General features: G+C 44.6%; 1 protein-coding gene across 1 annotated transcript; it reads right to left on the reverse strand.

The window, feature by feature from the left end:
• Nucleotides 1-9,506: 9,506 nt before the first annotated feature.
• LOC104405686 (chromosome unknown open reading frame, human C21orf140) lies at nt 9,507-10,268 on the reverse strand. The gene has a single exon (XM_010014456.1). It carries the CDS (start codon nt 10,266-10,268, stop codon nt 9,507-9,509), a length of 762 nt encoding a protein of 253 aa, XP_010012758.1.
• Between the last annotated feature and the right edge of the window lie 4,140 nt (nt 10,269-14,408).

Genomic DNA, 14,408 nt, shown 5'->3' on the forward strand with positions numbered 1-14,408 from the left:
AGAGTCTCTCAGGTATAGAATTTGTTTGGCATCCTGGTGTTTGATAATGGCATTGACACAGTAATCCCATTATGTTTTGACTGGAATGCGTTTGGATCGTGTGAGTAGAACTATCATCTGAGTTCTTGTAAAGTTTGTCTCCTGTGATGTTTCAGTGTATTTGCACACCTGTATCATGCCCATTCTTTGTAGGAACTGCAGTTCCCACCAGAAAATTTGTCAGTGATAGTTCGTGATTTAGGAGATCTTAGCACAGTATTCCTTCTCTGCTCTTTATCTCCATCCAGCCAATTGCACAGGAAGTCCTGATGTTTAGAGATGGTTAAATCGGGAAAAAAATGCATGAGAAGCACACCAGATGGAATGATACAGTAAGACCTCTTGGCTTAAGTCACATAATTAAGATAGAAAAGAATCTGCCACTCCATATTAGTTAAATACATGACAGGTTATAGATAGTTCAGCTGGAAGGGCCAGGTCTCATGCCATGGAACTTCCCAAGGTAACAGAAATGCTACAGGGTATGCTATGTAACATCCACTATATATAATTCATGAGAAAAATTGACATATTTCTGCATAAGAAAGCAAAATGATTATTACAAAATTTCCTAGTTTGGGGTTTTCATTCCACATGTGCTGAAGTCCTTCCCTCTGTTTTCAAAGTTTAAGCAGTCATTGTCCTACTGCATCAAGTCCATTAGCAAAATGAGTGCTGCCTAGTGCTACAATGATATTCCCTGACTTGTTTGGTATGTGATTTTTTTGTATCGGTTTGTTTCACATCTCTCTGTTCTGCAGCAAAATGGGAATTCTATTCTTGCCTGCCCTTTGTAAGCTCAGTGGGAGTTTGATGCAATGTTACTCTTTATTAAACTAGAAAATTTACTTTCCCCTTTTCAGGTCATCACCTCACATCTGAAGAGAATCTCAGTTTTAGAAATGTTTACTAATTTGTTTTGAAACCTCTCACTTTTATTTCATACAACATTGGAAATTTTGACTAGAAATGGGGCCCTGGCAATAACCATGGGAACAAAGTGGTTCATTTGCACTGAAAAAACAACAAAGCCAAAGGTGGTTTTCAATCTCCTGTTTACATCAGGTTGAGGACTTGTCCCTGGGCAGACTTCTGCCATTTTTAACTTTGATTTTATATCAGTTTCACTAGCCACTGGAAAATGCTGTGAGAACACTGCTTTCTGGTTTTGCAAAGTCAGTTAGATGGAGTTTTATTGCTAAACAAATGAGAGATGGGCTGCCCTGCCAGTGAACAAGCCTGACACTTGTAATGAGGAGACCATACCATGCTGTGCATGCAGCATTGGGTCCCAGGGAGTTCTCCTTGGCAGACTCCATAGCCCAAGGGATTGCTGCACCAGGGTAACGAGCTTGTCCCGCAAGACCTCTGTGTCCAGCATGTGACATTCACCTTGAATGACTGGCTATAAAGCATCCCTGATATTGCAGTGAATGCCCTACTTGCCCAGTCACCCCGTGTTGCCCAGCAAGGGCCCAGTCCTTCCTAAATTCTGCCATCTCTTGGGCTGTCTACCTTGTCTTTCTATAATGGGCTTGCAAGAAGGGCTGAATTCTCCTACCCTAAAAATGTTCTCCGGTGTCAGCACCGCAGAGCTGTGATTAGCTCTGATTGCAGCGTGCCACGTGGGCAGGCGGATTTAGCCCATGTGCTGCCAGTATATCATGCCTGTTCTCACTGCTGTTTCTCCACCCTGCAGATTTTCTGACACTTGGCAGCTTGCATTGGATTCCTTTCCTGGAAGAACGAAGCCTTCCTGTAGATGAAGGATGTGTCAAAGGAATAAAACCCTCAAGAGTAACATTCACTTAAGCTGTATCTCAAGGTTTTTTTATGTACAGTGAAATATCTAAGCCTCTATTTATGCAATAAAAAATCCTTTGTTAAAAAAAATAATGGCCTTGGTTGCTGCTTACTCGAATGCTACAGTTAGAGCAGCAGGGGAGGCAGTTTGTAAAGATTAGCTGCAAGCAGGTGGCTGGTTTTAAAGAGAAAACCACTCTGAATTCCTCAAGGGTGTGTATGCAGTTCATGGACAGACAGAAGAAAATGCTCTAATGCAGCTTTTTTTGAGCAACTGCTTCCTGCAAGGGTATAAATCTGATACTCGTGGGCCCTTTGTTGAACCCAGATGAACAAACCCAGGAGAGTGGTTTTTCCAGGCAGGTCTTTCTCAAACTACTTTCTGCACCTAAGACTTCCTTAGATTAACACAAACCAGTGTCACTTTTGGCGACATTTCATGCTAGGAGGTTTATTACACTGTTTTACTGTGCATAGTATCTGGAACTGTGTATGGCTCTCTACTACTTGGCCTATGAAGCAGAAAGGATTTTCATTGACGTTGCTAGCTATTCGTGCATGTGCTGTCCCATGTTAGCATGGAGGACAAACTAACTTAATCTTAGTAGGTTAATCAACAGAGCAGATTCTTTTCACAGAATTAAAGGCTTAGGCATGCATGTCAGTGCCAACTGGTACGTCTCCCTTTGCATTCCCCTTCATGTTTCCATTGTAAAGCACTTCCTAGATCCTTATGTCTCCTGGAAATTAAGGCGAAGCTGAAATCTGACAGTAGAGCAGGAAGAGGAGGGAAAATGAGAGGCAGAGGGCCCTTGGAGAAGCCTTGGGGGTCCACCAGGATATGGTAGGCCTATGGGATGGCTCGGTCCTGCCCAGTGGCTGGAGTGGTCACACCAGCACATGCTGCTGCAGTATTCATCTGTCAAGTGCTACCTGACTAAGTTTGTATGCAGCTGATACAGCTGATGCTGAGAGAGCTCTCGCTGTGGTGGAGTTACTCACTGGGAGCTGCAGTGATTTTTTTAAATCTCACTGTTCATGCGGTCACCTTGGTGACTGAGGAATATAAGTATTGCAGAAACCCATTCCAGGGATACAGCAATATCCTTGCTACAGCAGCCTCAGGACTGCCAGGGTAGGGAGTTGGTAATGCCATTGTAAACCAGCAGTTTTCCTCTACCATCTCAGCAGTCATCTGTCTATGCAAGGCTGGAATTGAATGGTAATTTGATGAAATGGCCCTTCGGTGTGCAGTGAGAACTGACTCTGCAAACCACCTCCATTAAACAGCTATTGAGGGAAATGCACCAAGGTACTTAGCTAAGCCACACGCTGAAACCATAACAGGAAATTATCAGGCCTGTATGGTGTCCACCAGCTTCAAAAGTCAGCAGTGCCTTGGCTCCAGGCAGTGACTTGTTGCCTTTGAATATTGGCCCCAATCGATTTTTTCAGACTCTCAATCAAGAGTAAATTTTTCTAGACTAATAATGAGCTTTTCTTGTTTTGCTTTTAAGACTGAAACAGGGGTATTCTCTACTTCAGTACAGTTGCTCTTTAAGCAATATCTAAGGTCCACAAGCTCCCTTTAAAGCAAGCCATTTATCATAAATTTGGAACTATTTAGCACCCAAAGCAATCAAGACAGGCATTAAAATGTGGGGACCCTACCCTGCCAAACATGTACCAAAAGGGAATTAACACAAGAAGCCTCCTTTTTGCCCCTGGCTTGAATGGGGAAAAAAGAAGCTGAGTCTCCTCAGAAAGCCTCGACACCACAACCTTTTTCCCTCTACAGCCAAATCAGAAAACCTCTTTATGTGTGTAAGGCTTCAAATCTGGTCCAGCCTGGCTTCCTTTTTCCTTAACTTTGGAGTAGGGCTACAGCATAGATAACCCCTGCAGCTTGTGATGGGTGTCACAGCAGGCTGATATCCTAGAGTTTCCAAAATAAGAAGAGATCTTACCCATTCCCAGACTTGAACAAGAAAATATGCAGACACTGGGGGGAGACAGCAGCTCAGATTTGTTTCAGTTTCTTGTTCAGAAACCAGGTGGGGACCTTGAAGTCTCGTTTCTTACTGGAAGCAGGGTTATGTGATTAGTCCTAGGAAGTTTAAAATTCGATCCCTCTTTTAAACTTCCAGAAACTTTCAGAATGCTTCTGCAAGTGAGGGGGAGGCAGCAAGGATAGAGAGCCTTGAAGTGCTTGCTATGAATGGGTGTGCAGCTTGTTAGATTGCAGGGGATATACACAGGATCCTTGAGTAGATGTTCCCACCCCACAAAGCAAGCCAGGGCACACTCTTCTGGTGCCTACAGAACTACAGTCTCTCCTTCTCCCCTGTTCCATAAAATTACTCTATTCAAAAGGAGCATCCATGTTGTATAGATGGGCAGCTTAACCTTACACAGTGCCTCACTTGCACAGGAATTTCAATATCAGAAGTTGTCATTGTCATCAGTGCCAAGTGCTGAAGACAGAAAATCAAAGATTACTGGCTTTTAAACTTCTGATGTTTGCACCTTTAGGCTTTCTTTAACTGAAATGAAGATGTGTGTTTTTAAACAAAAGCCAAAATCTTTGTTTAGTAATAAAGAAAGGAGCTGTTGGGATTTTAAGGGGGAAACAATAAACTCTCACAGGTGCTGTGATTACTTAAGTGGCTGCTGGAACAGGTCTTTTCCAGCCTGTAGTTGCTCAGTGGCTGAGGGGTATCTGTGGTCCTTAAAGTGAAAAACAAGTACAGAAGCATTCAACAGAGTGTTTTCTCATTATCCATTTTAGACTTTGGCTGAGATGAGCTCAGCTTGGTTTACTACCACTGAACACTTTTAGTCTGAAGGCCATGAGACTTTTACCAGAAACACAACAGCATTGGTGCTGGAGGAAGACAGAGGTCCCTGAGCAGTGCCCCAGGGCAGGAGAGATTGCTCTGGAGCCATTGTGCTGCAAGTAAGGGACCTAAATGTTTTTTAGCTTTTCCAAGATCATCAAATGCAAACAACTATTTCCAACATTTCCTTCCTCACTTTTTCTCTTGGGGACAGCAGTTCCAACTGTTTTTTTTTCTTCTTATTCTTCTCAGTAAAGGCCCTGCAAATGTTCCATCCGAGGTAGAATCCTTCAATGTTCTACTTGATCCCAGCTCTAACCGGTAACACTCAGTCAGCATCTCTGTCTACCTGTTGACTGTCAACCCCCCTGGCCTCAATTCTGGCAAAAGAGAAGCACTGCAGCAAACTCTCATAGCCCCTTTTCCAGCTCTGTCAGGGGCGAAACCAGTAGTTTAAGATGAAACAAACCGCATTTGTTTCAGCCTTCACTAGTTCTTCACAGTCATTGCAAAATTGCTTCCAAAGATGCATCAACTTGTTGCATCATCTCCCTATTTATTAGCTGTGTACTAACCTCAACCTTCAAGTCAAATTTAGTGAGAAACTGATAGACCTCACATGAAGGAGTTGACTACTCTGTGACAGTCTTGTCTGATGTGCTCCTGATAACATGGAAAACAAAGAAATATACTACCAACATGAGTGTGTGGAGACAGATCAGGTAAAACTTCTAAAACCTGAGTTTAAGTTTTGCCCCTCAGACGTGTACCAAAAGCCATTTTGACTAGGCTGGAAGTGACTGCTGGTTTGGGGACTTGGAAGTATCTGGATGTTTATGCACAACCCATATCACTCCACAGTTTGGCTTTGCCTTTTGAAGCTGGTTTGTCTTGGCTACTGGACCAAGCCCAGCATCTCATCTAGTTAGGCTCAGCTGGACTTTGACTGGCATATGTGTGTACTGATCTTGGGAATAATCAGAGCACGAGCTGGCCCTTCTCCATCTGAATACAGAAATACCTGGTAGTTGCCAGAACAGTTACCCCATAGCAACAGGCTCCTCATATATTCCTGTAGAGAAAAAGTTTGTTTGGGCACAAATAAGTGATTAGGCATGTATTCATGTGTATCTCCATATGGCACTGATTTTTCCTTCTGTGAATCTGATGAGGGAGTTACTGAAAATGTCTGTGTGTACCAGCATCAAAGGCTGCCTGACTGCGAGACTGTTTCCAGTCTATCCAAAGGCTCTTGAGATGGCTGTCACAGAGCAGAGAGTGTAAATATATGTTTCCTATTTTCACTAGAAACACAGCATGGGTGACTATCCTTCTTTATCAGTCTCTTTTTTTCCTGAGCTTCCTCATACTGGTTGGTTTTGCTCTCCAATGCCTCAGCATCTAACAGAGTGGCACTTTCCTAGTCCTATGGCTCTTTTGACTTATTGTGACTCATATTCCTCTGGCCTAAACTCAGGCTAATTTCCTGGCTTAGTGTTTCTCATGGATTTGAGGGGGCTTAGAGGTAGCCAACAGGAAATGTCAGACACTGACTCTTAACTGCAGTTTAAGTCATATAAATGAATATAGCCCTAACGTGTTTGTTTTCAGAAACAGTATTCTTAGTTTGCATTTCTCACATTGAACATCATTCACTTATCCCTCCTTCTTTCCTCTGTGCATTTCTCTCCATACCTCCTCTGCATGGTCACTGCAGAAGGAAATGTCAAGGAACAAGTTCACAGAGACAGAGGCTGGGCTTTGAGCAATATGGGTTGCCTTTCCACTACCTACCCAGCCTTCTGCCAGTTCTCAGGCATGGTACAAAATGGGCCCCACTCTACCTGCTCAATCACAGAAGCTCACACCATGTGTCCCATCATTACATCCTTGGCTTAGGCCTCTGTGACCCAAGTGCATTTGTCCTGTCTGCACCCTGGGCTGCAGCATGCTATTAGGACAGAGGGCTTGAAAATAGGGAAAAAAAATGTGTTGAGCCAATCAATGCAGGCTTGCTTCATGAGCTGGAGGAAAAGACATGTTTTTTTCTGTGAAGATGAGGCTTGGAAAAGCATTTAGAAGTAATTAGTCAATGAGACATCATGAAAATTCAGGTGATTTGCATTCCAGCTAGCTTGGAGCAGAGGGACATCTGTTATAGCTTCTTCATCAGCATATGCATTTGCATCTTCCTCTCCTCTTTATGCAAAGATACTTTAATCATTTTATTCTAGTGGTGCATTTGAGGCACACAGAAAGAGTCCTGGGTGGGAACAAAGAGATTTGCTTTGACATCCTGCAGTGGTCAAGTGTACAGGAGCTATTACTAGCAAACCTGATAAAATAACAGGTATTTAAAATCCTACCAAGAAGATATTAGACTCATGCATGTTATTTCAAGTGCTCTTGAATAAGGTGCATGCTATTTGGTAACATCCTCCTATTAGCTTGTTTAGTCATATGTTAAAGGAATTGCTTGTCATCCTAAATTACCAGTTGAGTCAGAACCGTATGAGCCACAATATTTTTCTTCAGTACAAAGAATTACAGCGTTTTATAGAAAACATGGGTTGCAATCACGCTTATGCAGCAGCAAAGGGGGAGGGAGGAAGAAAGAAGAGGACTCATCTCAGAGGATTTTATATAAAATACCGAAGTTCATTTGATTTGAATGAACTTGGTTCTTTATCATGCCTAGGGGTTTCCATACACATTAAATAGAACTGGCTAGAAAAGTTTTGCCAGCCCTCAACCTCACAGCGGGAGGCTGGGAAGAGTGAAGGTGTTTAGTGAGGCTTTCCCAGACCTTTGCAGGAAAAGGATGCTTTCCCCTTGCTTTCTAGGAGATGTGGCACCAAACACTTCCTCTTTCCTCATGCTTGTTTCCATGAAACCCTTCATGGAGGCTTCGTCCTCGTTTTACCAAAGAATACAAACCAGGAAAGACTGACAAATCCCTGTGACACGAATTATTTCCTTTTGATACTTCCTTGTTGCTAAAATGGATGGAAAGCAGGTGATTCTGTAGCTGGTCCCATAGACTCCACTGTGAATTAGGGATGGCAGAAGACACACCCTACCAATGAAGAAGTGTTACAGTGTGGCTCTAAATCTGCAGCTGTGTAAGCCATGACAGTAAAGACCAGTAAGGCTGAGCTGCAGTGAGGCCTTACTGGGACTGGGCTATGCTCCTTTGAGCTTTGGTCTCATTCTTCTCCATGTGAATCCAGAACACAGCAATGAAGTCATCAGGTTTGTGCTGATTTTGACTATAGGGGACTGTTACTTCTCCCCAGTTAGTGTAGTGCAGTGTCACGGGACGAAGGTAAACAGTCATTGGGAAAATAGGGTGTGCATCATTTATTTCTTAAGAAAACCAAGCTACAGTGCAATTACTGCCTACCTTGTGGTAAAGAGGCACCGGGCCTATTTCTTTCCTCGTGCTGATTTCATACCACTTCGTATTCATCGATATTTAGTGGAGCAATTGATGCTTCAAGCCAATGTGAAATTCTCTTCAGGCACCATGAGGTGTCAGAACAATAAAAACAAAGTCTCTCCCCTTTCCCCTTTCCTCTTTCCTCCTTGCATTTGAAGCACCTAATTTTCCATTCTCCACTGCATCCAGAGTTGTGAAAAATAAGCAGATGTTTTTGCTGATAAATATGAAGTGAATATGATCATTTTTCTCTGTATATTTACATCTCAGCTCTAGAAAATTACATGTGCAGATTTTTGTGAAGGTAGATGAAACTCCATTTTTTAGCCATCTCTCTGCCACACCACATCACAAGTCTTGTTCAGATGGTTTCCACACACAGGAATAAAACTGCACAGATTTGCCTCAGTGTATTGAAATGTTTTAGTGAAACTGGGAATTATCGCATAACTTTTTATGATCGTAGTTCTCCTAGAAGTACACAATAAACACATACCTGGTAATGAGCAACAAGAGATTGTAAACTGGGAGACACTTTCAAAAGACCAAATTGTTCAATTTAAAAAAACTTAAAAAAAATCCTGTTAAGAAATACTGCTTTGCATCACTCATAATCTTTTGAACTCAGTTCCATAAGAAATCATTACATCTCACTAAACAATGTCATGGATTTAAAAATCTCCAGTGATGAGTGCTATATTTTATCCTGAGAGACTGAGCTCTTCATCGTTTAAAGCCTGAACTGACTGCTAATTGTTAACTGCTAATTGTTAGGCTTCAAAAGGAACTCCCCTTTTAGAAAAATATGTTTTACCTGTCACCGAAATGTTTATTGCAAGTCACTGTTGGAAGCAACGTACTCAGTGTAATGAACTACTGAGCTGAGACCGGCTGTTAGTGCATGTATGATGGGAAAGTCACATTGAATTCTTCAGACTTCTTTAAGCTGTAAATTCTGGTGTCAGTCGTGGTCCAGCATATTCCCTGCTCAGGAGCGGATCTCCCATTGGTGTCAAAGACAGGCTTGACCTACAGAATTGACTCTGCAGCCCAGGCTTTCTCAAAATTGAGGGCGTTTACATCTGAGATGTGGTCTCATGACTCCCATAACAGGGGAATTTATGGAGAAGGCTGGCTAAACTGGATCCGAGGCATGCTTTGGCCTATTTTTTTTTTTTATAAGGGAAATTATCTGTCCCTTTACAGCCCTAACATAGCACATATCAACCTAGTCACGGAATGAAACATTTGGATTTAAATCTTTTATTAGTGCTATTGACATATGGTCTTTGAGGTTTATACCCTTTGAAGGAAAGAGCTTGGCAGGGCTGGAGCAGGATTCAACACCAATCAAAACACATTCGAAGCCTGACTGAAGGAAGAACCATTTAAGAAAGTGTATTGAGGTAGTAGTTCTCCCATCTCTTCACTCTGTCACATGCTACATTCCATTTGTTTGGAGTCATGTTCTCCAGTCCTTTAACAATCAAATCACTCAAGAGGATACACCTGTAGGAGTGGGTCCTCTCAATAGACCTCAGAGAAAAGTTATTTCTGTTGTTTATAATAAACCATTTCAAAGAAGACCAGGCAACGTCCATGGGATAGAGGTAGTCGTAAGATGAAGGCACAGCAAGAAGCTCATGGCCATTGGCTCTAGCAACCTCAGGGCAACACTTAATGCTGTCTATGTAGATCGCTGGTGGCACTGGCAGCAGAGTTTCCGTCTCCATCTCCTTGCCATCTTTTGCCCCCACACGTCTCAGCTGCGTTTTATCCCTCGTCACAATTACACACTTCCCATGGGATGTAGTCAGAGACTCACAAAACTCCTGGAAGGCCCCATTCTGCTGATGGGTGGGCAGATCACCTCTTAATAGCAGTTTGTACCGCCAGGGCACCCACCCTTGGCAGCTGCCAGCGTGAAAAAGTGTCCATACGGGCCAGCACATGCCGGCTTCCTCCGCTGTTTTTTCTCCTGTTATAAGACTTTCTGGAATATCTGTTTCCCCTAAAAAAACAGTGTTGAAGCCATTAAACTGCAGTGTCCTCAGAGCTCTTAAATACTTCAGGCACTGCTTCTTCGGAGCAGCATCAGAACAGCCCCTGTGAAGCACGTGCCGGAGGAGCGGATTTGCGAAGCGCTGCATGCCTGCGTGCCGGTGTCTGGAGGCTCATGAGGGATGCTCGCAGAGGTCACAATGCACCCGTTGCCCCGGCGTTATTCCACAGTGTCACACCCAACCCGCAGCAGCATCAGCAGGGGCTTTCAGGTGGCTGATCAAAAGGTACCTTGGAAAACAAAGCCTAAGCTCTGAGACCAGTGGTAGAAACCATTTGCTCCCTCCCTCGCAAGCATGTGGCCTCGTGGAAGATGTGGCCTTTAAATCCCCCTGGGTGGAGGAGGGAGATGAACTCTGGGTGTTTGGACCCCAGACCTCTGGACCCCCACATGAGACTCTCTGATGGGCAGGCCCAATCTCAGCATCACTGTGAGGTGCTGCATGGTGCCCAGCACCCACCAGCACAGCAGCCTGTGCAACGTCCACTACGCTCAGCCTGCCCAGCTCCAGGCCTTGCCTTGGGGAGGGAAGAAATAAGCGATGCCCCAGACATCTCTTCAGGGTGATTTTTAGAAGTAGTTTGGTTTTTAGAGTCCTCTTAGGTTCCCACTTTGTGCACCCACCTCTCTGTTTTGTGCTGGCCCTACCCGTGAACGCCTGAAGGACCTTGCGCTGTGCCTGACACCAGCACCATCACCATCACCCTGTCCATGGCTGAGCAGCACCTTCAGGGAAACGGAGGAGATTACGAGGCTGAAAGAGAGCGGGTGGTGTGGTGTTCTGTGGGCACACCGGCTGAAATGGAGGTCAGAGCAGAGGGTGGACAGGTACCACCCCGCTGCCACAGCAAGCTGCACAGGGATACAGGCCATGTGGCGAAGTCGGGGCTGCAGCCAGCCCGGGGAGACGGAAGAGCCAGGGGGAGACGTGTGCGTGTGCGTGTGTGCCGGCGCGGGCAGCAAGCGTTCAGATGGGGAAGGCTGTGGCGCAGCAGAAAGTGAAGACTGTTTCGACCCCTCTGGTTTCTTACCTGTCCCTCCCCCTCCCTGCAGATGCACATTGCAGAATTTTACTGCAGGAGCAGGCTTGTCAGTACAAGACTGCTGAATTGCTTACGCTTAGCGATACCTACAAGGCTGGGAGTGAAAGCCGGCAGCGTTGTCAGCCTGCAGATGGGGCTGAGCAGCACAGATGTGTCAGTCTCTGTTGACGGCATGCATTTGCTTGCCCACCTCTGAAATCGAGATACCCCACAGTCCGCATCATTGCCTCTGGAACAGTTTTCCTTCCCTCCAATACAGTGGGAAACTGTGAAGTCAAAAAATGTCTAAAGATGAACATGGCCAGTGAGGTTTAACTCAGGTGTCTGGATGCTCTCTCTCCTTGCTGAGGCAGATGAGTGATGGGGCACATTATGTTAGCAGCAGCATGTGGAGAAGTCTAAAACTTTGCTATAAGAAGAAGGGTATACCCCCAGAAGGACGCCTATGTGGTTTGTTAGCCAGATGCATAACGATGGCAGATTTGGACTGTACACATATGAAGAAAAATACGCAGTACATATTCATATGACAATACAACATAATATTGACTCATCTGTATTAGGTGATACACCTTTCTCTTTTACTGTTAGCTTTTGTCCTTAATAGGTGTATACCAGGAGGGTAACCTGACATTATTAGTCCTACTGGAGTTATTGGGTGCTTGTTAATTCTGAAAAGTCCACGTTTTAGAGGCCTGATTAGGGCCTGAGTGAGGTCCCCCAGAATTCTGATTTAGGGACCTCACTGTTCAGGAATTAGATATAAAGTGTCAAAAGAACTACCTGTGAAGAAATCTTATTCCCTAATTCTTCTTGGTGCCTGTGACAATCACCCCTCCTGCGACACCCACTGGAACCACAAATCATATTCTCTGTTACCTAAATAGAAGGTGTCATTTCCTTGTCTCCTCTCCAGAGAGGAATTACTTAATTATGCATGGAACATGCCATCCTTGAGACAGACACAAAAAGGACACGTTGCTTTTGTTACTTTTGCTTTCTAGCTACTTTCTGAATGTGAATGGACACCACTAGGAGACATGTCAGGGGAGTTACAAAAGTGGGGTAGGGCTTCGCCATCCTCTCCTCCCTCTTGTCCCTGAGACCTCCTGGCTATGGCTGCGTAAGGAGAGCTCTAACACGGTCTGGCTTGTCCCTCTGAGACATGCCCCTGTCACCAGTGGCAAGCAGCAGCTCTGTGCTGCTGTCGCATGCAGGCTGTCCACAGGCTCCTAGGGCCCAGCTTATCTGCGTGCTCGGAGACACTTCGTGGGGCAACCCGAAGCACAGCAGAAGTGGTCAGAAGCACAGTCCTCTTCTGAACTGAACCACACATGCAGGTGCTGCCCAGGAAAATCAGGCTTGGTGTTCCTCAGTTTGGACCCCCTATAGGGAACTGTTGCTCTGCCACTCCAGGCTTTTGTAGTTTTGCAGCACCTGGGCAAATGCTTAATGATGAACCCGGCTGTGTAGGCTGAGGGCTTGTCTCTGCTTTCGTGTGCCAATGAAGGAACTTGGCAAGGGAGGTGCAAACCAGCTTTTCTACTTGTGAGGCCTTGGGCACGGGTAAGGTCTGTGTCACTGTGTTGTGGTTCTACTCCGGAAGGACATGGTGATGCTCTTTTGTCAGGTGGCATCACTGTGCCTGTGTCTTTGGCTGGCCCTGGCTTCTTCAGCCCCCATGAACTGGTCTAAGCCTAACTGATTATGGAAATACCAATAATAATGCAGCTGATACTAGTGACGTGGCAGGGATGGACTGCTTTCATGTTTTTTTTCCAGAGTAACTATTTAAGAAATGGATTCTCCTTTGTCCCATTCATATATGACATAAATCCACCCTTTAACCTGCTTTAAAAACAATTATTCACGGTCCCAGCATCTCACCATCTTTTAAAGAACTTGGGCAGCAGATATAAAGCACTAGGCTGAGACAAAAATACGTATTTTATATCCTGTGCTACCTTTAGATGCCTGAGTTACTTTCTGGCTCTTCTCCCTCCCACCTCATGTCTATATAGCCAGTGAGCACTTTGGGTCAGGGACCTTTCATCCTTTTGCAGTTTTAGACTTCTGGCATTGCCTAGCGAGGGTGCACAGTGCAAAATCACTGGCTTAGCCAGAGTGTATTTGGGAAAAGGCACTTGTGATTGCTCTCTTGTCCTTCAACCATTCAACTGGAGTCTCCTGCTCTCACCCTGCCACCCTGCCTCTGACAGTAAGGCAGTGCCCTGAAGGCTGTGGTTTGGGCATCAGTGCTGAGACCACTGGTCTTCCTCCACCACCCCAGTGCACACAGCCATTGCACCCCAGTGCCCCATGCACAGGGCACTGGCCATGGGTAGTACTTTCCCCCAGGTGCCTGTGGAAATGGGAGGGTGGGATCAGTAGCACAGGGAGCATTTCACAGCGATGCCCAGCCTCAGCAGCCTCCTGCTCCCCCTGGGAAGGAGGTGGGAGGTCTGGCCCCAGCCTTCTGCCATCTCCTCCATCACTGCCTGGGTACAAAAGTTGGGGCTGAACAGTGACACACACACCACACCCTCCTCAATGCACTTTTTCGATGCTTCACCAAATTCCATTGTGCCACTGAGCTAAATAACAAATTTACCAATTACCCATGAACAAAGTCCCTATTAATGAAGCAATTAATTAGGCTACAAATTATCAGTTACATACCAATTACCCATTTCAATAGTAATTATGTTGTTAGGTTGCCAGTCACCACATTCTATACATAAGCTAAAAATCATCACAAATCCTTTATTTCAAAATGCCAAATAAAAAGATAATGAAATACAGAACATAATGAAATACACATGAACAGTAGGCATGAGGTTAGGCAAACAGTGGATGATTTTACTGCTGTATTATATTGCATACAGCAGCTAAAATTAAGTTGCTAACTTTGAAATTCAACATTTTATTTTTATCCAAATAAAATGTTTTGTAAGTTAGATTCCCCCCCCTCCCCCGCCCCCAACCAACACTTTATTCTACAGGGAATTTGGTTCTCTTCCAGTCTTACATGGAGTGAGAATAATTAGGATTCTTTTTCTAACAAATACCATATCCAATTTAAATAGTCTATTTTCCCTCCTATTTGTCTGATGAAGCCCTGAACACTACCTAAAGTCCCATGCCAGGGTAGTATTACTGGTGTCAAATGAGACTTTCCAAAAGCG

The sequence above is a fragment of the Nestor notabilis genome, unplaced genomic scaffold (genome assembly GCF_000696875.1).
Source record: "Nestor notabilis isolate BGI_N333 unplaced genomic scaffold, ASM69687v1 scaffold12295, whole genome shotgun sequence".
Classification (NCBI taxonomy): Eukaryota; Metazoa; Chordata; class Aves; order Psittaciformes; family Psittacidae; genus Nestor; species Nestor notabilis.

What these genes read in the sequence shown, in the direction of transcription:
- LOC104405686 (XM_010014456.1), bottom strand. Translation starts at nt 10,268, where the DNA reads ATGCAGCGCTTCGCAAATCCGCTCCTCCGGCACGTGCTTCACAGGGGC.